The sequence below is a fragment of the Triturus cristatus genome, chromosome 5_2 (assembly GCF_964204655.1).
Source record: "Triturus cristatus chromosome 5_2, aTriCri1.1, whole genome shotgun sequence".
NCBI classification, from domain to species: Eukaryota; Metazoa; Chordata; class Amphibia; order Caudata; family Salamandridae; genus Triturus; species Triturus cristatus.
Window position 1 is genome coordinate 820,209,963 of NC_140588.1, and position 23,785 is coordinate 820,233,747.

The 23,785-nt window shown below is 41.4% G+C and overlaps 1 protein-coding gene across 1 annotated transcript in view; it reads left to right on the plus strand.

Annotated features, from left to right (window-relative positions):
- F9 (coagulation factor IX) overlaps positions 1-23,785 on the plus strand; it is a 386,094-nt gene that overhangs the window by 88,895 nt on the left and 273,414 nt on the right. The window contains exon 2 of the mRNA XM_085607983.1: positions 21,031-21,194. Within this exon, the coding sequence (XP_085464109.1) occupies positions 21,031-21,194 (164 nt within the window). The remainder of the gene's footprint in view (positions 1-21,030; positions 21,195-23,785) is intronic.

Sequence of the window (23,785 nt, forward strand, 5' to 3'; positions counted from 1 at the left end):
CCTCTTGGATAGTAGCGATAGGAAGGCATCTGCTACTAGGTCAGAGTCCACGAGGCACACTATGTATTATCAGCCACATAGTGTGGTTTGATGAGGTCGATTGACACAAATCTTCTCTCCTTTTTTTCAGCAAGTGGCGGCAGAACTACTATTCTTGTTCCGTTGATGGCTAGGACAGGTACTGGTTGTCTGTAAGAAGGTCCAAATTCCTTCTGGTCCGCAATCTTCTCTCTGACTAGATCCCCAACTTTTAGGATCCAGACAGGCCTTGCTGGGACTGCCGGTTTTTCCCCAGTGGTGATTGGCTTCAGGAACACGTTGCTTTGTTTCAATATTAGTTCATTTAGATCCTGTAAAACAGCCAAACGATCTTTGATATCAAAAGGTTTATTTTCCACCACTGTGCCTTTACATTCAAGATCAGGAACCCACATTCTTGTCCCAAATAGGACCTCATATGGATTGACCCCCCTAGAAAATTTCTTGACAAATTATTTAATGAGCGTTGGACCCCATAAAGATGTTTGACCCACCCATCACTCGAACCTGATACTCTAGCTATTATAGACTGCTTTATGTCCCGGTTTTTCCTTTCCACAACAGAATTTCCCTGAAACGGAGAGGAGTACCACAATGCTACGCCCAAACTGGCCATAGCCTCCTTGTAAGCCCGAGAGCTAAATGCAGGGCCCTGGTCAGAATGTCAGAATGGTCAGAATGTAGTGTGCCAATTGCGTAATTGCCGAAAAAGACTCACAAATGTTTTATAACAGTTTGAGCATCAGCCGAGCCCTGAGGCCACATCCATGGGAAGCTTGAGCACGAATCCGCTACAACCATTATATATTTATAGTTACTGTCCCTTTGCAAGGGACCGCAGTGGTCCAGGTAAACACAAGCTAATGGTTCGTCTGAAATTAACAGGGGTGTCTGCGCAGGACGTTTCACTGTGGAGACATTCATCTGTTGCCATATTTCACATTCTAAAACACAGTTTTCGGTCTGTTTCCTAATGCCAGGCCACCAATATCTTTGTTTTAGTAGGATACTGTTGCAGAAACACCTGCATGGGTAGAGGCTATCCCTTCACGTGCTGCTAGGATCAGTCAAATCTACATTCCATGTTTGGAATTACCCCATCCCCCACTCCAGGGATTCGAGCAAAAGGAACTTTGTTCGCATCAATTACATATGAGTACTTGAGTGGAAATGTCTTTGGTAAACGCTGCACCACTGCCTTTGCTTGAAGCATTGACAGGCAACAATATCTCACTGTCTATTCTCGTTTTTGAACGAGCGATCGCAGCTATGGAAACCGTCTGAACAGCCCCCTTTGTGGCTTCATCAGCCAATGAATTCCCTGTAACGTGAACACCATCCCGTTGATGACTCAGCGTGTGTATCACATGAGCTTTTGGTAGTTCGTTTCTCAACTGAACTACTTGTTCCGAAAGCATTTTCTGCATTATTGTGCCACCTTTTGCATCTTTGAATCCGTTTTGAAGCCAACTCTGTGAATATTCATTATATGACTGGACACAGTAAAAGGAATCGCACACTATAAGTGTGGGGAATTTGCGATCTGTATTTTTAAGTGCCCTTTTGAACGGTTGTAGTTCAGCTCGCTGAGCTGTACAATCTCCTAGAGATTGAGTTTTAGTGACCATTGGTCGGAAGTTACCATTGCGCATGCTACCTTTAACGATTGTGCACGCTGTACTGTAAGCTTGCTTACTCCCTGTAGCAGGTTGTGCTGATCCATCAGTCTGAATTATAAATTCGTACTGATCGAGAGGCAGAATTTCAGTGGGCCTAGGACATTCATGTTCATATTGCAAGAACGCTTGGGTTTTTAAATCAGGATCAAAAACATATTCAACATCTGTTGCAGCAAAATAATTAACCCATTGTATCCATCTAGGATGTAAAGCTTTTGCATTTGAAATGCTTACTTTTGTAACCGCCTCTAAGGCTGGTACTGGAGTCATGACAATAATGCATTTCCCCTGAGCTAGTGCTCTTTCTTTTGCTACAGCAGTTTGAACTGTTGTCAGTATTTTTTCTGGTGAAGTGAAGCGCACTTCTGCTTGTGTATACATATGTGATTTGTATGCTATTGGTACTTTTTCACCCTCATTAAATGTTAAATAGGTGAATCCGCATTGACCCTAAATTATTTGTATCACTAAATTGCGTTTATTTACACATGTTTGTAAGTGATTGGTTGCTAACATGTTAGCTTGGAGTGAACGCAGGATGTATGTGTGTTCCTGCGTCCAATGTTTTGTTGAAAATCAGGTTTGATTAATTCGTAGAGAGGTTTAACCCTTTCTGCGTAATTTTGAATGTAAGTTCTTCCAAAGTTTAAGAAACCCAAGATCGATTGTACATTTTTATGCGTTTTTGGAGGTTGGAGCAGCGCACACTTTTCTAAAAAGTTAGCGGCCAGGCTCTTGCCTTCACTTGAAAGTTCATATCCTAGAAAAAGGACATTGAGATAAGTAATTCTGGATTTTTTAAAGTTGAATTTATAGCCCTCAGAGGTGAAGCCCAGTATTATGGTATTCACCCTGTTCAAGTGCCTATCTAGGTCATCGTCTGTCAGATAGATGTCATCAACATATGACAATGCCTCATCATCATAAATTTGTAGTAACTCTGTTACCCTTGCTGAGAATAACCCCGGGCTATTTTTGAACCCTTGTGGGAGTCAACAAAATTGACCTGTGTCCCCATTATTGAGAAAGCAGTTAAGTACCTACTTTCAGGTGCTATGTTTTGACAAAAGAAACCATTTGAAATGTTGAATGTGGTTTTATATTTTTTACGCACAATGTTATTCATTAATGCTGTACTATGTGCATTTTGTACTGCAAATGTTTTGGAACAAGTGTTCAAGTGTCTGCAATCCAAAACTAGATGATATGTATTGTCTGGTTTGAATATAGGAAACAAAGGATTATTCATTGAGGAGGTGCATGTTTCAATCACCCTTTTGTATTCAAGTTGATCTAAGATCTCCCTGACCGGTTTTTTAGCTTCCTGCTTTATGGGGTACTGCCTTTGCCTGTAAGTGTTCCTTAAATGCAATGCTGTGCAATCTTTAAGTAGGGACCAAATAAAGGCATATCAACCTACCATACTCACATATGTTTACATAATGAATAGCAGCCATACAATACCTTGAGTATTTTTGATATTTTACTTTGCATAATTCATAAAAAATCCTTCAACAATTATCGATAAACCTATCCATATTTATATGCAATAAGAGTTACAAATATAAAACAACCCAAGTAATGATTTAACAGACTAGGGCAAGAATTGCAAACAGGCAAGTTATATGTTAAACCTTCAAGCACATCAGTGCATTGCATGTTTGATGATGAATAGAATTTAAAATAGCAGACATGATTAAGTAGGTTGGTACTGATTTAAAGAGCAGAACATCATACTCAGTTTGTTTACAAAAAGCAAAATACTTGTAGAGATTCACTTTGACATGTTAATAGGTTGAGATGAAGAGTTTATTCACCACCAGAGCCGTCAGCACCAGAACCGAACTGTGTGGAACACTGGAGGCTGATCACACATCAACATGCCATTGTTCTTGCCAGGGGACGGGCCTCTTGTAGTTAAAGATATATCAGCACACCATTTCCTTCTTCTAACAAACACAATAAAATTCTGCAACGGTTATTGCTACAGCATGGATAAAATGTTAAACATACAAAGATAAATGAAAGGGAGCATCAATCATTGCAGAATCTCCTGGGCGTCTTGAAAACTATTGCCTTTTTGGTCCTTTTTTTTTTTTTTTTTTTTCTTTTTTCTTTTATTTTATTTTATTTTTTTTTATTTTTTTTATTTATTTAAAATTATTCCGCAAAATACAGAAAGCAAAAACACATAGACACATATTTTCTGTATGCATTCTTGTTCTAGCAGTAATCATCATTGAGAAAAGAAAAAAAACAAAACAAAAAAAAAACATCAACATCAAAGAGGAAGAAAGAGGAATACACCCCAATCAAATTCCTAAATTAAACCATCCACCCAATCTTTTAATGGGTTCCAAATCTTCATCCCTAATTCTCTGTTCTTTTTACCCTTTTTTACATAAAGTGCTCTTTCAAGATTAAAAATATGAACCAGCCGTGTTTTCCATTGCAAGCAGGTAGGGGGAGAGGGATCAAGCCAAACTGAAGCAATACATAGTCTAAGCACAGCCATAGATATGAATAAAAATTCATTATTATGGCTATCTTGTGACGTTACCCCAAGCACCATTTGCTGAGGAGAAAGCATAATTTCTTTTTTTAACACAATCGACAAAAATGTTGTTGTTTCTCTTTTTAGTAAATCCAAGACGGGGCATGTTGCAAAAATATGAATTATATCTGCATCATATAATTTACATCTGAAGCAGTGAGTCCCTTCTATACCCCCCCATTTAGCATTTTTTGCGGGCGTAATATACAAATCAAATAAAGTCTTATAATGTTGTGCCCGCAAATTGGCAGACCTCAGAACCAAATTGCCCGTTTCTATAGACCTTATAAAACATGAGTCTGTGGCATCAATCCTGGCCTGCCATTTCAGCTCGTGTTTTTCAAGATCATCTGTAGCATTTCCAAGTAGTAAACTATAGAGAGAGGAAATTGTAAGTTTAGATGTATGGCTTAAGGCTTCCATAAGTGGTATAGCTGAAAAGCCTATCGCACCACCAGCTTTCTTAAGGATGAAGTCTCTTATTTGTAAAAATTTGAAAAAATCTCGATGATCTATATTAAATGTAATCCTCAGCTCCTCAAAGGATGCAATATGTTCTCCTTTTAGAAGATCGCCTATCCTGGAAACCCCTAGTTTATCCCATCTCTGTAGGTGCCAGTCTGACAAGGCCTCGGGTATCTGCTCATTTTCTATCAGTGGTGTATACCTACTGTATCTGCCAATCCCAATTTTCTTCCGGATACCAGTCCAATTTTGAAATGCCGCTAGCAAAGTCTTAAACCGGGCCTTCTTGTAGTAGCTAGGTTCATAAATTTTTAATAAACAACCATTAGCACGTGGGCCAATTAAATATTCAAAAATTGATGGTGCAGAATTAGAGTTTATTACTATTTCCCCCCTTTTTTTTGTACCGAAAAGTGGCCAGTAATACTGCAAGGAAGCTGCTAAATAATAAAGTTTAAAATTAGGTAAGCCAAGACCTCCCTTGTCTCTAGGCAAGGATAGGTAAATATTCGATCTCCGTATACGTTTATATGACCATATGAACCTAGAGATCTCCCGCTCAATTAATTTAAACTAGTTATTAGATATTTCAAGCGGGATCGTACGAAAAATATATAATAATTTTGGCAAAATAGTCATTTTGACTAAATTACAGCAGCCAATTATAGATAATTTTAAATTATCCCATCGGTACAAATCGCTTTTTATTTTTCCAAATAGGGGTAAGGTTTAAATCAATAATATCATCGACCTTTGCTTTTATACGTATCCCTAAATATGTGGCCTCTTCAACCTGCTTGTTATCAGCAATAATAGTATATCTATTGGCCAAGATCTGACTCTTTGCTCTATTCAGTCGGTAGCCTGAGAGTGAGCCAAATCGATCAGCCAATAGCTCAACCTCTATCATAGTTCTATCGGGCTCTGATGTAATTATTGCTACATCGTCAGCATATGCCATTATTTTGACCTCCCAGCCGTGCAATGTAATTGGGGAGATATTAGGAGAAGACCCCAGACGACACAAGAAAGGATCTATATATAGCGCGAACAACAGAGGGGAGGAAGGACACCCCTGCCTTGTTCCTCTCTCTATTAAAAATGATTCAGACTCACCTCCCAACATTTGTAAACGAGCAGTGGGTTTAGCATATAATACCTGAATGGCTGTAATAAACTCTGGCCCCAACCCATTAGCTTCCAAACATTTCCAAAGAAATTTCCATGCGATGCGGTCGAAAGCCTTCTCAGCATCTAAGAAAGCAACAGCCATAGGTTTCCTTAAAACATCTGTTGCATCTAATAGAGCAATGAGGCGCCTAATATGATCGTCCGTCCCTCTCCCTTGAATAAAGCCATGTTGCCAGGCTGTCACCAATTGTGGCATGATCTTATTAAGACGAGATGCAAATATTTTAGAGTATAGTTTTGTACCACTATTTAGTAATGTGATGGGTCTATAAGACCTCAAATGCAGAGGATCTTTCCCCTTTTTTAAAAAAATAATGATATTGGCAGCCCCCCAGGATGCTGGAGGAGGTGCCCCATTCCTAACTGCTTTAAATAACCCCAATACCTCGGGCGCCACTTCAGTAAAAAAGATCTTATAAAATTCTCATGGTAAGCCATCCGTACCAGTGGCTTTACCTTATGGAAGGTCTTGTACGGCCAGATAAAGCTCCTCTTGCGAAATTTCTATACCCAAGGAAAGAGCTTCCTCCTGAGATATTTTTATTTTTGGTAAGAACTTAATTTCATATAACCTCTCTGTTTCCTCTAAAGTATCAGCAGCAGTATATAACTCCTCATAATACTTTTTAAAGGCTTCCCTAATTTCTGTAGGGTCCGTAACTATGTCTCCCTGAGGCGTCCTGATCCGTTTAATATGGCCCATAGCTATTTGTTGCCTCGCCTTAACTGCTAATATTCGACCAACTGTCTCACTATACTCATAACATTGTTGCTTTTTCGCCAAATACTTCCCAGCTGTTTTTTCAAAATAAAAATCATTCAGTGAGGCTTTGGTCACCATTATCAGATCAGAGACCTTTGTGGGATCCCCGCCTTTGTTAACAATCTCAATCAATTCCTTCTCTAATAGAGCAATTTTCTGATAATAACTTTTAATTTGATCTGAGCTCTTTCTCTGCTTAATTAAACTGTAACCCAGTGTCTCCCCTCTCACAGAGGCCTTAAAGGTGTCCCATATTATTCCCGGGGCTGAACTATCTTTATTGAAATAAAAAAATTCACCAATCCATTGTTTCATATGACTCACGTAGTCGTGATCAGTGAGTAATGCTCTCTCAAATGACCACTTATTATGTCCTACTCTTACTCCTGACACAGGAAATTCAAAGACCAAAGGATTATGATCCGACATTATCCTTGGAAATATATCAATCCTAGCATCCTTCATGAGAGAGGGAGACACCAAAAAATAATCCAATCTAGCAAATTTTTGATGAGGCGCAGAGAAGTAAGAATATCCGAGCTCTGAGCTTCTCAAACTGGGCCAAACATCAACTAAGCCAATGTCTTTAATCAAGTTTTTAAGAGCGTTAGATGATTGAGGCTTGCGATTCTTATTTACTCCCACTGCTTGATTAAACATATAATTTGTTCCATTGACGTTAAAATCACCACAGATTATATAAGGTTCAGGCCAGGACGGAAGCTCTGATGCCAGAAAATTTAGCATCGAAGGGTCGTCTAAAACAGGTGCATAAATTGAGCACAAAGTAAACACACCAGTTCCACTTCTAACTTCCATAATTATCCATCTGCCGTGTTTATCCATATTTTTTCTACCTCCTGTAATATTATTATTTTTTGACAAAATTGCTACCCCTTTAGTCCTAACATCTTGTGTTGTATAAGCCATTAGCTTAAAGCCCAGCGAATCTAATAATTTATAATCGTTACAAGCTATATGAGTCTCTTGAAGACAAATCAGGTCTGCATGTAAAGCTTTAAGATCTTCTTGGATTCTTCTTCTCTTGGCCCCGTCATTTAGGCCGCAGATATTTATAGTTGCAAAACGTAATTTAACCATGATCATCAGTGCATACCCCCGCCAAAATAATCCTGCGTTTTATGTGCAGATTATTAATCTCGATCAAAAGTGTCTGTATATAATCATCGTCAAAATTATTATAGATTCCTTGCCCCATTGCCCACTTAGTGCCTTTCCAAGTTTTTTCCAGATTACTTTCAAATGACACAAGCATACGAAAAATATACAACAACATTTTTATCTGTGGTTTGCTTTCAAACTCAAACGAAAAACCCAGTGCCTCCCACCCACCCCTATTCCCCCTCCCTTGAGCCTTACACCCCTCCCCCCACCCCCTCCATATCAGAGCAGCTAGACCACACAGGTCTGTATGATAGGGCGAACATTGAACGCCATGGAGCCTCCAGCACCCCCCCACTTTGTGTTTTCCTCTTTTTACCTCCCCCTTTTTATTTATTTTTATTTTTATGAAAGGGAGCATCAATCATTGCAGAATCTCCTGGGCGTCTTGAAAACTATTGCCTTTTTGGTCCTACAGACTGTTTTTGTTTCCTGTCATCACACTCCACTTCAATATGTGTCTCCCTTCCACATTGTTCACCATCTACTTTGACAACCCTTTTCATATTCCAGCAATCATGATCATTGAACTTCACAACATTGCCTTTCACCACCTCCATTCTCAAAGGTTCCATGATCCATACCCAATCTCCAACCATGATCTTTCTTTCAAACACTTTCATACCATGTTTCATATCACACTCTTGTTTCAGCCTATTTTGATGTTTTCATCTCAGACTGACAAAAATATCCATAACTTAATCTTGTTCCAAAACACCATTCTCTCAATCATGCAGGACACATAATGAAAGTAGTTATGCTTCCCCTTAGGTCCACAAAGGAATCTTCCAAGTCATATTCGAAGGAATCTTATAGTAGGAGCACAACATGCTGTTGACTGCTTTAGAGGCATCAACCAACCCCGTTCTTGACTGCACGCGACACACATTCAACTTAAGCAAGGGTCATCCTTTCAATAAAACTATTATCTCGGGAATATGGGCCAATCCTACTGCGCGTATTGCTGAATTGGGTCAAAAAATCTGACATATCCTTGAACATAAATTGTACACAAATTGTACCCCATTGTTTGATAACAATTCTTTTGGGAAACATTCTTTCATAACAAGTGTTCAACCTGTCACCTTAGGAGTCTGTGCACTTTGCCACTGCTAACCAGTGCTACATTCTTTTGGTCACTCCCCTAAACATGGTTTGATTGGCATACACCTAACTGACATATTTAATTTGCTTGTAATTCCCTTGTAAAGTGTATACCACATGCCCAGGGCCTGTAAATTAAATGCTACTAGTGAACCTGCAGTACTTATTGTGCCACCCACCTAAGTAGTCCTCTAAAACATCTCTCAGGCCTGCCATTACAGCCTGAATACAGTGTCAAACTCCCAAGTTGAATTAGCTTTTACAACCTGTTGCCTAGGCTTAAAATACCCTTCTTTTTAATATTTTACCCCTAAGGTAGGCCCTAGATAGCCCCTAGGGCAGGGTGCAGTGTAATTAAATCCTTAAAAGTGCTAATAGTGAAGAACTCCCAAATTTGTTTTTCACTACTGTGAAGCCCACCCCTCCAATAGGATAACATTTGGGAATCCTTATTACATTTCAGACGTTATAATTCCTAAATAAGAGGAGGTATTTATGTCATGTTTGGAACCTATGGAATGTAATGATACACTCACCTTTATGGTAAAGTAGGATTTTTCATTACAATTTTGAAAATGCCTCTTTTAGAAAGTCAGAATTTTCCTTCTCATATCCCTTTATGCCTGCAGTCTGTCTTGGATCACATGACTGTGTGTAAATTACAGTTAGACCTTGTGAATTCCTCCCAGACAGTCAAACAATAGTGGGATTAACTGTGCCTCGATTGGCCATCACTGACAGGATGGGGGAGGAGCTGAACACAGCCCCACTTGAACCTGAATAGGTTGTGTCCTGTCTCCTCAGGATTATTGACCCTGCATTGTCACTGCAGACAGCTTGTAGCCAAGGCTGGGGAGGCAGGAAAATCTGTGCACTTCACAGAACCTTTGATTCAGTCTCGCGCAACCAGATGTCTGCGTTGGTGCTTTGATCCTTGAGGCGCAAAATTACACACAAAAAACTACAAATTCATAACTCTGGTTCTACAGAATGGATATTTGTTGTTTCGGTGTTAAATAATGTATTAAAAGTTACTCCATTTTTCTAAATTGGTTTAGAATTTTTCTTGTGTTGTATTTTCATTTTATTACTGTTTGTGTGCTGCATCAATACTTTAGGTATTGCCTCTAAGTTAAGCCTGACTGCTTTTAGTTCCAAGTAATCCAGGGTTAAGCACAGGTGGATTTTGGTGACTTTTTAGTGTTCACCCTGCAAGGGATTATGGCTGTTCCTCAAACCCCAGTCCACCAACAATCCAATTTCTGACACTGGTATTCAGCAATGTGGATCAGGACTTGTATTTCTGCAGTATCATACAGTGATTTGTGTTGCACAAAAATTCCAGATAAATAATTTGATATCAGAATGACCCTATATTTTTAGCTTCTTCCTTATTTTTTGATTGCCATTCTTCCCACTTTTCTAAACTTATATGCCCTAAACTTAAGTTTTGTAACATGGAGATGAATGTCTGTGAATTTAACATCCTCAGCAGAGCCGAGCTGTTGAAACTCTGCAAACAGAAAGGGCTGAAAGCAAGCAAGAAGGCTAAAAATATGGGTCTCCAGGTAGCCCCCAGGGCCTTTGAGGAGGTATAATGATGGCATGCCACCTCAGAGGAGGATTAAGTGAATGACAATGAGAAGGAGGGAGCACAGAGAGAGGAGGAGAAGAGGGAAGACCCAGTCCAGGTTCCTGAGCTACTGCAAGAGTTCTACTAGATCCCAGCAGATGACCTGGATGGCCCAGATGCCCAGAATGGAGCATGCATCAGGGTGTCTGCCAGAGCCTGACCCCAAAGGAGCTGGAGGACAGGTAGGAGGAGTGGGAACACTAACAAGAGCTAGCCAAACTTAGAATGGAAGAGGAGAGGTTACCCACGAGCTCGAACTCAAGGAGTTATGCATAAAAGCCAAGTGACTAGAAACCAGTAATGGCGATAAAAGCAGTAATGGTGGCAGCATACCTGCAGTGTCCAATGGAGAAGTGAGGGTATACATTCCAAAGGACCTAGTGCCCAGTTATGTGTTGGGAGATGATACTGATAAATGGTTCTCAGACAACAAAGTGGTTCTAAGGGTACACAAGGTCACAGAAGAGTGCTGGGGAGGTAGCTTGTGGAGGTACATGCCCATGGTGGGGAAGGACTCACTCCTGACAATAGAGGTAGCGGACCAGACACAGTATGCCCCCATTAAAGCGACTATTCTTAACACATTTGGGCTGACCCCTCAGAGATATAAACAGAGGTTTAATGATAGCCACAAACTCCCAAACCAGTCGTGGGTTGACTTCTGAGATTACTGTTGCAAGGAACTGAAGGGCTGGGTGAGGGGCAGCAAAGTAGATTATTTCACTGGGTTGTACAACCTTATTTTGAGGGAGCACATGCTCAGCACCTGTTTTACAGAGCTGCAGTACACAGCCAGCTAACTGACACCAGGAAGTTTGCAGAGGAGGCAGACTTCTAGCGTCAGCACCAGAGTTTCAAAACAAAGAAGGTATCTGTGGGACTTCTGAAGGGTGGTCAGATTTCCCAACAGAAGAAACAGGGGGAGATAAAAAGTAGTTCTCTCAAGGCCCCCAAAATAGTTCTCAAGGGAAAAGGGTCCCAATCCCAATCTGGCCACCAGAAGAAAGCATTTTCTGATAAACATCATAACAAGTCTTCTCACAAGTGCCAAGAATATTATGAGTATGGGCATTACAAGGGTGATCCCACTGCCCCAGGAGGTTACAGCCTCCCACTGGAGGAAACCCCAAGGGTTGACAATTTTACTGCTTGGGGAGGAGATGGACCCAGTTATTGGGGGGATGTCTGTGAGGTTACCTTATTGTACCTGGGTGATGTGGAGATGGAGCCCAAAGCCCACATGCCTTTCAAAACTCCAAAGTATAAACTGTGGGTTACTATCAATGGGTAGAGGGTGGAGGCTCTGGGGGACACAGGAACCAGTATGACTATGGTAAGGGGTTCTCTGGTGTCATCGGAGCAAATTATTTCCAATACATTCCATCAGGTTGTAGTAGCAGGCAACCATGAGAGCCGTTACCCTATATCTCTTTTTCCCTTTGAGTGGGGGAGTTCTTAGGTCTTCTAGTTGTCAAAGTTGCAGTGAGCCTTGCCATACTTGTGGATTGTTTGGTATGAAATGATCTTGAGAACACTGTCTGAAAAGGAAGTGGAGCTCATGTCACAGCTGGAAATGTTGAGGTTGCCTGAGATAGTTTGTTCAAACATCAGGTGCGGGGCTGCCCCTGAAGGGACTCAAAGAGGTCTGGAGCCTTGAATAATTGCCCGGATAGCTGCCAAGAGAGGGAAGGGCAAGGGGTGTGGTGAACCAGCCCCTAAATTACCCATAGATGAGGTGTATGGATCACCTGAGAAGTCATTGCCTCCCTTGGTGACCTTCTGGAGCTTGTTGGATAACAAGCAATGGGGGACCTACCAGGGAGGATTTCTATAAGGCAAAGAAAGAGCACTCAGCTCTGGAGGGCACGAGGAAACAGGCTGAAGTCCAGGCAGCTGGTGCTGACTCTGGTAGTCACAGCACCTATTGGGAATATGGCCTTCTTCATAGTGAGCCTAAGGCAACTGTGCATGGACAAACAGGGGCACTGGTGATTCCCCAATCCTACATGGCCTTCCTACTAGGGTTGGCTTATGAGATATCCCTGGCAGAACATCTAGAGCAGGACTAGACCTTTGCCAGGTTTGTCCTTCACTTTTACTTGCCCCAAATGAAGATTCTCTCAGATACCTTCTGTAGGACTTGCTTGACCTCCTAGGCCAGTGGGAAGACAGGGCAGAAGCTAAAAGCTCCCCTGAAAACCTGGCCTATCATTGGCACCCCATTTGAAAGGGTGGGCATCAAGATTGTATGGCCCATAGACCCCAGACAGCCTCTGGCAACAGGTTTATCCTGGTCTTATATGGACCATGTCACAAGGTACACAGAGACCATATCTCTAAGGACTGCAACTGAACGTACAGTGGCTAGGGCCCTGGTGGGTATTTTTATCAGAGTGGGTTTTCCAAAGGAAGTGGTGTCTGACAGTGGCACCAACTTTATGTCTGCATGTATGCAGTCAATGTGGAAGAGGTGTGGAGTTACTTACAAGTTTTCCACACCCTACCATCTACAAGCCAATGGGATTGTTGAAAGATTCAACAAGACCCTGCCGGGCATGATTAAGTCCTACTTGAGCTCATGAGGTGGAAGTGAGACGTATTCTTACTATGCCTGCTCTTTGTTTACAGGGAGGTACCACAGAAGGGGGATGGATTTAGCCCCTTCGAGCTTCTGTATGGTTACCCTGTAAGGGGACCTCTCAGCCTGGTTTAGGAAGGGTGGAAGCAAGCACCCAAGAAATCTCCATAGGATGTGGTTCGCTACATGCTAGCCCTCCAGTATGTTTAGACAACTACCCTTGTGTAGTTTCACCCTGGACAGAAAGTGTGGGTTATGAGCCAGTGGAGCCCAGGAACCTCCAAGACCATTGGACTGAGCCTTATGAGATAGTTGAAGAAGGAGGAAGTCATGTGCTTGGTAAACCTCAAGACCTCCAAACACCCCCTTAAGGTTCTCCATGTCAACCATCTCATACTTTGCATGGTCAGAGGTCACCATGCTGTTGGTGACAGATGATGGGGAGGGAGAGGAGAGTGAACCTCTTCTGACCTCATATCATCAATAGAGATAGATGGGTCTGTGGAAGGTGTAAGTCCTCCCCCTGCCATGCCCTCAGAACAGCAGAGGTACTGTTGACACTTGTTGGGGTGGTTCTCCTCCCTGCTTTCCCTCACTCCTGTGCTCACACGTGTGTATCCATGCCACTGATATTGAAGACAGCCTACCTGTCAATAAAAACAAAATATGCTTGCTGTCTAACAAAGTGAGGGCCAGCATCAAGGAGGAGGTCTTTAAGATGTTGGAGTTGGGGGTGATTGAGCCCTACAGTGGCCCATGGTCCAGCCTCGTGGTGCTGGTACCAAAATCTGGCCCACCGGACACAGACCCAGGATTCTTGTTCTGTATGGGCTACATAAGGCTCAGCTCAGTCACTAAGACTGATGTTCCCCCCATCCTCAGGGATGATGAGCTGATTGATGGGTTAGGGGCTTCCAAGTTCCAGAGTACATTTGATCTGACTTCAGGGTACCGGCAGATTGCCCGAACTGAAAGAGCTAAGGAGAGGTCAGCCTTTTTCACTCTAGAGGGCTGCTACCAGTTTAAAGGGATGCCCTTTGAATTGAAGAATGTCCCTACCACCTTCAAGAAGCTGGTGAATTGGGTTTTGTTTTTGGTATGGAGGCCTTCAGTGCTGCTGCTTGTGGTTCACACTGCAAGGGAATGTAGCTGTTACTTGACCAGGGCTCACACCTCACTCAACCAACAATCCATTTTTTCACACAGATGTTCTCAAAAAACCTAATTACCATGTTGGCGTTGGGTTCATCAATAACTGTACCTCAGACCATTTACAGCAATAGTCAACCAACACAATAACATATGTATCCCTTCTTGGTAAAATGCTAAAACTAACGATAAAATCAATGGCCTTTCAGATTTCAAAACCCGTGCTTGGCCACCAAAACACAGAATGTATTTTCCTACCAGTTTGATGAAGATGACCCTTGTATCACCTTCAAATCTTACACCTCAATACCACAGCTTGGGAAAATCTGCCCCCTCTCATCAACATATTATCCTTCTTAACGGACAACTGTTCAACTTAAAATATGTGTGAATGTTTTTGGAAGCAATTTTTATTATGCTCATCCTTATATCACCTCCATTTGATCTATCAATAACTCTTGATCCTTCATGATGATAGTTCATGCTTGAATTCAAATCACACTTGGAACATATGTAACAATCATTTGCAGCACCATTTTGAAATCATTGGCAGCAGCAATAGGTTTATTAGGAAATAGCAAAACTCACAAGAATCATCAAACAGCAAACAAAATTGCTATGTATGGAAATGTACTCCTTGCGCAAATGTATGCAGACAAATGTACATACTGCATGAAACCCAACCTAGAAAATTGATATACAGTCCTGCAAAATGTTGAAAAGTAGGGCAATCCGTAAAAGAATCCTCGAAGAAGTTGTTCCACATTCAGTTGAGAAACTTTATGCTGAGCAGAGAGTACACGGTGAGTTCATGGGCTGTAGGGAAAAGTGTAAGTCCCTGTCAAACTATAGCGATTCACTCCGACACGTCGATAGGTTGAGGGAGATAGTTTATTTACCACCAGCCCAGTCAGCACTAGTGTGGAACACAGGAGACTGATCACACATCAACAATCCATTGTTTTCGTAGGCAACTGTCTCGTGTGATTAAAGGTACAACGCAAAACACGGGTAGTACAGATGAGCTTGAGTGAACTTTTTTTTCCGAGTCCACAAAAATGACAAGAAGCATTATAAAACTGGTAGCTATTCCATATTCAGATTTTTTTGATGCCTTACATCATTTCAAAACAAATGAGCATTAAAGACACATTGTTACTGGAATTAAACTGATCTTCAAAGAACCAGTTCGCTGATTCAAGTCCATTAATGCAAAATTACAAAAACATTGAGGGCCATGTATACAAAAGGTTTTAGCGAGTGCAAACAGCGAATTGGGCCATTTGCGACATGCTAACCAAACCTAGCGTCAATAACCACGAAGAAAAAGTATGCAGTGGTTCACTTAGAATTGAGTAAAACCGTTCATGGATTTCTCCAAAACAATGGCTCATGAAAACCTCATATCAAGTTTCAGTTAGTTGTTCTTAGTGGGGGGCATTCCAGAGACCATAGAACCGACGACAAATACAGGTCTGGATAGAATCGATGCAAAAAGTAACCTTTGAGGACTACGTCGGCGAACCATTCATGAATAATCGTCTGCTCTTAGTTCTAAATGCATTCTTTATTAGATCCAATATATATCCCAAAAGTCCAAATTAAATCTTGACTGGGAACAGATATTATGCACAAGGACTTGTAAATTGCAAACATAAGTAATGGGAGAAAAACACATTTTAAGGCACGTAGTGGCATATTATCAAGAAACAGCGTTAAAATTATCGCCGCTTTAGTGGTACAAAACTGCTGCTAAAGCGGCGATAATGGGCTTGATAATATGCACTTGAGAATTCCCATAGAAGCCCATGTTCTGGGTCAACATGGGCTTCTATTGGAATTCTCTGCGGCATATTATCAAGCCCATTATCGCCGCTTTAGCAGCAGTTTTGTACCACTAAAGCGGCGATAATTTTAACGCCGAGCTTGATAATATGCCCCTTATTTACATATGCATTCATATTAGAGTAAATGAACAATAAGGATTTTCGTCTCTAATTCTTTGGACTCATAGGTCCAGCTGCGCCAAGGGCAGGTTTCTAGGCATAAGAATGGGAAGGAGAGCAAACTCTTTCCGTTGAGTCCTATTGCCCCTATGTAGGGGTTTTCATAGCGGAGAAGTCAACACAGGCCAATATCATCCATATGCAAACACGCTTTTATTTCAAGTACAAAAACACTTTTCCATGTGAAAAATACTCGTCCGCTATAGCCCACCAAATATGTGGTTGAACTTTTTCCCTTCCCTCTGCAGTCAGGGTAGTTAAGCCAGCCCTTCCTATTGATCGTTTCCAAGGAGTGAAAGTAACAACATAGAATAGGAATTACCACAAATGTCCACAATTATGGGCATTCCAAAACTTCCAAGGCAATCCATGCCTTGGAATGTCCTCTTATGACCACTTTTATGGGATTAACAAGAGATAGCCGCATACGAAAAAAACATTCATGCCTTCCAGGACTCCCTATAAGGTTTCCTGATAGGTAGAAAGGAGAAACATTTTCTCTTAAACTTAAGTTTGCACCAGAAATTACCATTATGAATAGGGACCATAGTGTTGAATTATTCCAGCCAGTAAAAATATTATAAATAAAGAGATCAGGGTGGAAATCTTACCCAGTGTAATTCATTTTTTAAGCGAGTTACTTGCTCCTGTGTAATTTGTGAGGGATGGATGGATGGATATTCTTCACATGTATTGTGAGAAATTGGGTTGTTGGTGACTGGGGTGTGAGCCATGTTCAAACACCAGCCACAATCCCTTTCAGGGTGAACTACAAACAGTTACTAAATTAACCTTTGCTTAACCCTGGGTAGATTGGTACAATAAGCAGTCAGGCTCAAGTCAGAGGCAATACGTAAAGAATTCATGCAGTACTCAAACAGTGATAAATTGGAAGCACAACAAAAGAAAAACTCCCAAACCAATTTTGAAAAATAGAGCAAATCTTAATAAAATATTTGACACCAGAACTACAAAAATCCAATCGGTAAAACTGGAGTTCTGAATTTTTGAACTTTTAAGTGAAATCTAACCACTAAAAGATCAAAATGCCAACCAGGGACATCTAGTTGTGCAAGACTCTGTCAAAGTTAAGGCCAACCGCAGTGGAGCACAGGTCAGATAAAAGAAGTGGATTGGGCCCAGTCTGTGTATACATTAGTACTTAGATAACATTTTAAAGAAAAATGTCTGAGAAGGTAAAGTTCAGTGGGGCATGGCTGCAGAAGGTGTCTGAGGAGGGAGTGTCATCATTGGATGGCCTTGGGCTGAAGCCGCAGGGAAAATATCTATGTTCGGGCTAAGGGCCTGATTACAAGTATGATGGTCCCATGCAGGCAGTCCAACTGCTGCCACCATAGCAATCCGACCATCCGGTCCCAAGTTTAGTGGTGGGACCACTGCAATACTGCCTCCAGACTGCCTCCTCCGCCAGGAGCTGAGCCCCCTGGCAGCAGCATTGTGTGGACAGCATGGGGCAACATAGGCGGTACCAGAATCAGCACTGCCATGCCCATTACTTCCTTTCCGTTATCCTCCTGTTTCTCAGGGCACTTTATGGCCAAATTTTGTCTCTTTCCTTAGTTTTGGAAAATGGCCACTTGGGCATCTTTAGCACAGCATCCAAGGGTCCACAACTGATGGGACAGCTCATTGGGGTTCAGGATTCACTCAGGCTAGTTCTGGATGTGGGTCAAAGCTGGTACTAGCCTTTTATGTCCCTGTAGCTCAGAACAAGGGGCCATCAAAGCCCTTTGAGCCATTTCCAGCAATCCTTGGTGCAGGTGAAGATGCAGGTCTCAAAAGCAGGGATGGGCTCCTAGGGTTCAAGGCAGTCACCAGGCAGCTAAGCAGTCCTTCCAGGTACAGCAGCGGTCTTGTAGGGTGCAAAGCAGGCCACAGCAGAAGGTAGTCCTATGATAGTCCTTCAGCAGGTCCACTAGTGAACTGAAGTGTGTGGCTGAAGGTCCTAATTTTGTACCCTGTTGCCATTCTTTTGGAAGGTGGGAGAAGCTTCTGGAAAGGTTCTTTGAAATGCATGGAATTTCCTGACTGCCATGCCATGGCTACAAGCTGTCTGCAGTGGCAATACAGGGTTGTTAGACCTTTTGTGTAAAGGCAGAGAACTGGCTTTTCAGCTGAAAGTGGAGTTTTGCTCACCTCCGCACCCCTTTCCCCATCCTACAAGCAGATGGTGCATTGAGGAACACCTAATCCCTCTATTGTGTGACTGTCTGGAAGAAGTCTCCAAAGTCTGTCAGCTGCAGCCTAGTCATGTAATCCAAGACAGACTGCAGGCACAAAGGGCAGGAAAATGGCAACTTTCTATAAGCTGCATGGGGACTAGAGCCAGGGTAGGACAGAAGCTAGTTGCTACGCCTCCTTGCCATCAGAGAAACAAATTGCTCTGTAACCCCCGTCAGCAAAAGCCCCATTTACCTAGGGGTCTTCTTTCTCGGGATCTATTGGACCCGGTTAAATCAACTACATCTGGTTACTAGCCAACTATATGAATCCTTGAACCAGTATTACGGTATTGCTAGGGTACTATCAATTCCCTTTTTGGTCCTGATGAAGTTCCACCAGACCTGTTAGGGGCTACTTTGGCATGAAACATGTCGACCCTATGCACCACACTAGCCCTATAGGATCATTACATCCAGCCGGGGCTCACAATTTTTAGTTAGGCTAGTGCCCCCTGGGAATAAAAATATTAGTTAAGGTTGCCCTAGACCTATTTTAATCTTCACACTCACTGTACTACCTAGCCCACACACCTGAACTCACCCTACGGCTTCATCAACAAAAGATCTCTGCCAAAGAGCCCCTTCGCAGGTGCCCATCGGGCAGTGCAGTGACGGACCAACGAGTAGCAGGCCCAATGATGAAGCATGACATCCCTCGGGTGTGTGAAGGCACTTTTTAGAAAGACCCGCCTTTCCCCTGCACTTTTAGGAACGGCACACCTTTTGTGTTTTCCAATACTTCTTAGGAGCATGTATGCAGGACCTGCTTAAACAAACTCCTGGTTCTTCTTGTTAAAGACAACTTTCTAAAAGCGCAATTTTCAAAATTGTAATAAAAACGCAACTTCACAATTAAAGGGGGGTTTATCATTACAATTTCATAGGTACAAGACATGACCAATCTACCTGCTCCCAATTAAGAATTAAAGTTAATCAAAAGTAATAAGGAATCCCCAATGTTATCCCATGGGAGGGGTAGGAATCACAGTAGTTGAAAACTACTACCAGGATATGTAAAACTTAAAAGTACATGTCCAACCTTCTAATTGCAGAGCATCCTGCTCTATGGGCTACCTAAGGCCCTCCTTATGGGCGACCTATAGGTAGGCCTCGCAGTAGTTGAAAATTGAAACCTGGATATGTAAAACTAAAAAGTACATGTTCAACCTTCTAATTGCAGAGCACCCTGCCCTATGGGCTACCTAGGGCCTACCTTATTTTTGACCTATGTGTAATAAAAGGGGAGTTGAAGGCTTAGCAAGGGGGTTTAAATGCCAAGTTGAGATGAAAGTTTTGAATTCAATTCAGGCTGCAATGGCAGGCTTGGGACTTGTTTTAAAGTGCTACTTATATGTGTAGCATTTAATTTACAGGCCCATGGTATATGGTATACTACTGTACAAGGGACATGTAAGCAAATTAAATTTCCCAATCAGGTCTAAGCCAATTAACCATGTTTACGGGAGATAGCACAAGCACTTATCTCTGGTTAGCAGCAGAGAGTCCAAAGTCCAACAAAAAAGAATCCAGTAAAAAGTGGAAGATAAAAAGCAAATGGTTAGGGAGTAACCCTGCAGAGAGGGCCCGGTCCAACATGTATGGATTTCAGTCAGGAGTTTTCAAGTAATCTTGATTTGCCCGCAAACATGGTTCATTCTTTTCATGTGCAGCGTTTACCAGGAAAACCTTCGCAAAAATGGGATGGTGAAACTTGTGTGGCATCAAGGAAAATCTCGTTGGAAGCGGTGCCCAAACACCAATTGCCATGTTTATTCTCGTTTCGGAGCGTGATGTTTATAATGGGGCAGTAATAATTAATCTTCTCATCACGGACGCCACATTCTCAGTGCTCATTGGTAATATGGTGCTCAAGTCCTCCTAAAATATGTGCACACGTGGTAGCATGTACAGAAATGAAGTTAATGCAGATATTTACAATATGCACGGTGCTCTGAACCGGCTCCTCAGTCCCTTCATTATCGGTTGTTGCAAGCTCATTGCTCTAATTTTGAGTGACAGCATTTGATTGCATCTGTGGCACAGTAATAGGGAACAGGGCATGCAAACCTTACTTTGCCTCTCCACTAGCAAAAGACGGAGTTTAATTGTGTGGAAACTTCATAGACATATGTTGTAACGTTTAAAATGTGCGTTCGCCGCCTCACTTTCTGTATTGATGTGCATGAGCAATGAGATAGGGGGTGTATAATCTAAACAAATTCTTATTTGTTAGGTGATACATATTTCCACATTAACTTGATATATATACATTGGACAATGTCCGCCAAAGTATTTCTACTACTATTGTTCGTTATATTTACGTCGTTTTTGCATTTGTTCACTTTCTTCTGTCACAAAATCTGTGTTTTTGTTGACCAGTGGTTGTGTCAACATTCGATGGAAAGCGCTCAGTTAAATTTACTAACAGTTTCTTTCTATTTCAGTTTTCATCACGAACAAATATGCAAGCAATGTTTTGCAGAGGCACAAAAGATACAACACAGGGAGACTGGAGGAATTTGTGGCCGGAAACCTGGAAAGAGAATGTGCAGAAGAGCGCTGTAGTTTCGAAGAAGCAAGAGAGGTTTTTGAGAACACTGAGAAAACTGTAAGTATCCACGGGGTATATTATCAAGAAACGTCAACATGGGCTTCTATGGGAATTCTCTGCGGGATATTATCAAGCCCATTATCGCCGCTTAAAGCAGCGATAATTTTAACGCCGTGCTTGATAATATGCCCCCACATTTTATATGCATACTCAAGCCAGTGAGGTTGACAAAGCGACAGGTTTTCGATGAGGCCAGTACATGCACATATCATAGCTTAAACGAAAAGAAAACTTACAAAAAATAAATAGTGTTTTGTCATTTGTTTTGTACCTCACTTACAGAGCAGAATATTTGACTTCGCAACAGTGAAAGAGACAGTAAGAAACAACATCTCTGCTTTAATATCCACTGTATACTAGATGCTTTATAATAGTGTTTGGTCCATCATCATGATGAATACACGTACACAAAAGGCGTATATATAATATCATTGCGAGTCCAGCATTCTTTTGATAGCCTATAGGGTGCTTAGGGATCTTGTGTATGCCGAACATATAAGGAAAGTGATACAACAGAGGGTTGATAAATGTGCCCATAAACCGAGGCATCATTTTTGTCGACGAAAATGTTATTAAAATAGTTAGGCAAGCTGGTATTCCTATATATACTTTTGAGAATACAGGTTATGGGCATTTGGATATTTAACTAACAGATTAAGAAGTTCATCTTTATTTAATAAACACAGATTCCTAAATTTTCAGACATTAAATGCATTAATGTATGCAGATTTGGCGGAGCGATTAACGGCAATTAAAAGTAAAGGATGTACTGAAAGCAAATGGAACGGATTTATAAAATGTACATGGTTGAGGACAGGAGGGGTTAAGAGTCTGAGGAAAGGGATCAGGGCACAACACTTAGATAGACATGGCGAGAGATCAGATGGGAAAACACGTGAATAGTTAAAAACAGTAGGTGCACTGGAAATGGTGAGCTTTTAAAGTTGGCAAAGAAGGAAAAAGAAATGTAAAAATTAATAAGATTGGCGATAAAGAAAAAACAGTAGAATTCTGCAGCACCTGTAGAGGAGAAAAACATCAATAAACAAGAAATTAACCAAGTCAAGGGACACAGCAACTTGGCAGATTCAATCGCAAGGAAGAAGTAAATATAATGAAGACAGTGTAATTGAAATAGATACAACTGAAAACAGAGTTGAAGACAGGAAGACGTTCCAAACACTTTCAATGATAAGACCAAGAGATAACAGGGTAAGGATTCATAATAGGACTGGACCAATATGGTTTTCGCCCAGGGAGAACGACAGTCAACCAATGCCTTAACCTGTTCATGATTTTAAACAAATACACAGTCGCACGCTCAGTCAGGATTTACTTGGCCTTCATAGACCTATTGTATTGGAGTAGACAATTGTTTTCCCCTCTTTTTGCAAGAGCTCCATAGGAACACCCAAGTGATGGTCCGTTATACTAATGATGGCAAGGTGACTCATCAGTTCCCAATCCAGAGGGGGCTACAGCAGGGATGTACATTGGCCCCATTTTTATTTAATTTATACAATAACAATTTAGAGATGGACCTTATTGCCACACACGCTGATGTTTCCCGGATGGGCCGGCGTGGCCTGCTGGTACTACTATCTGCAGATGATGCGGTACTTATGCCCCAAACCGCCAGGGGGTTGCAAACATTACTCAACTCCTTTGTGACCTTCATGGAAGATCAGGAACTGGTAGTAAATGACACCAAGTCATATGTGTGATGCAGATAGATTGTAATAATAATAATAATCTTTATTGCTTCGTTAATAAAAACCATTGCAATCAGCTACATCACACAACACATATAAGAATTCTTAATTGATAAAAAACCATTTCAGTCAGCAGCATTGTTAGATTGCATGAGAAAAAGTGCCTAAAACAACCCTTTTTATAAGTAGAGTCAATTAAAACAGTTTGAGTAATTACAATGATTCCTAAAAAATTCGAGAGGAATATAAAAATTGACATTTAGTGCGCGTGATAAAGTGCAAAAGGAGGTGTGATGAAGTGCAGAATGTTGAATTTGGAGTCCATTCTCCTACAAGTTCCTAGGGCAGTGCAAGGTTCTGTAAAGTTAGCTTTGAGAAACATGGCCGGGCTAGCATGGAAATCAGAAGGTGGTCCTCCGGAAGAATGTGTCGACTAGTTGCAATCAGCTACATCAGTTTTGTGACATAATAACCAATCCACAGTTGCACACTGTTTGTAATTAAAAAAAATTATAATAGCTTTCATAGCATGGTTACTTAAAAAACGTTGCCTCTGTAAAGTCCATGTCACAACAGAAGAAAACAGTTTCGAATGTGCAAACATGTTTAAAAGGATATGAAGTAATACAATAAAATGGGCACTGCCGGGTAGAACACTGCCTCCGTAAAGTACATGTAATTACAGGAGAAAGACAGTTTCAGAAATACGAACATGTCTAAAAAGAATGTGGTACAGCCAGGTTATCAGAGGTCCGTGCTTAGTTTGTGGAGTAGCGTGCATCATTTCATTAGCCTCCTTCAAAGAAAAATAGAAGATGAAAGAGCCCGAAGTTTTGCATTTATATGTTTTAACATAGAGGTAAATATTCCTTGTTT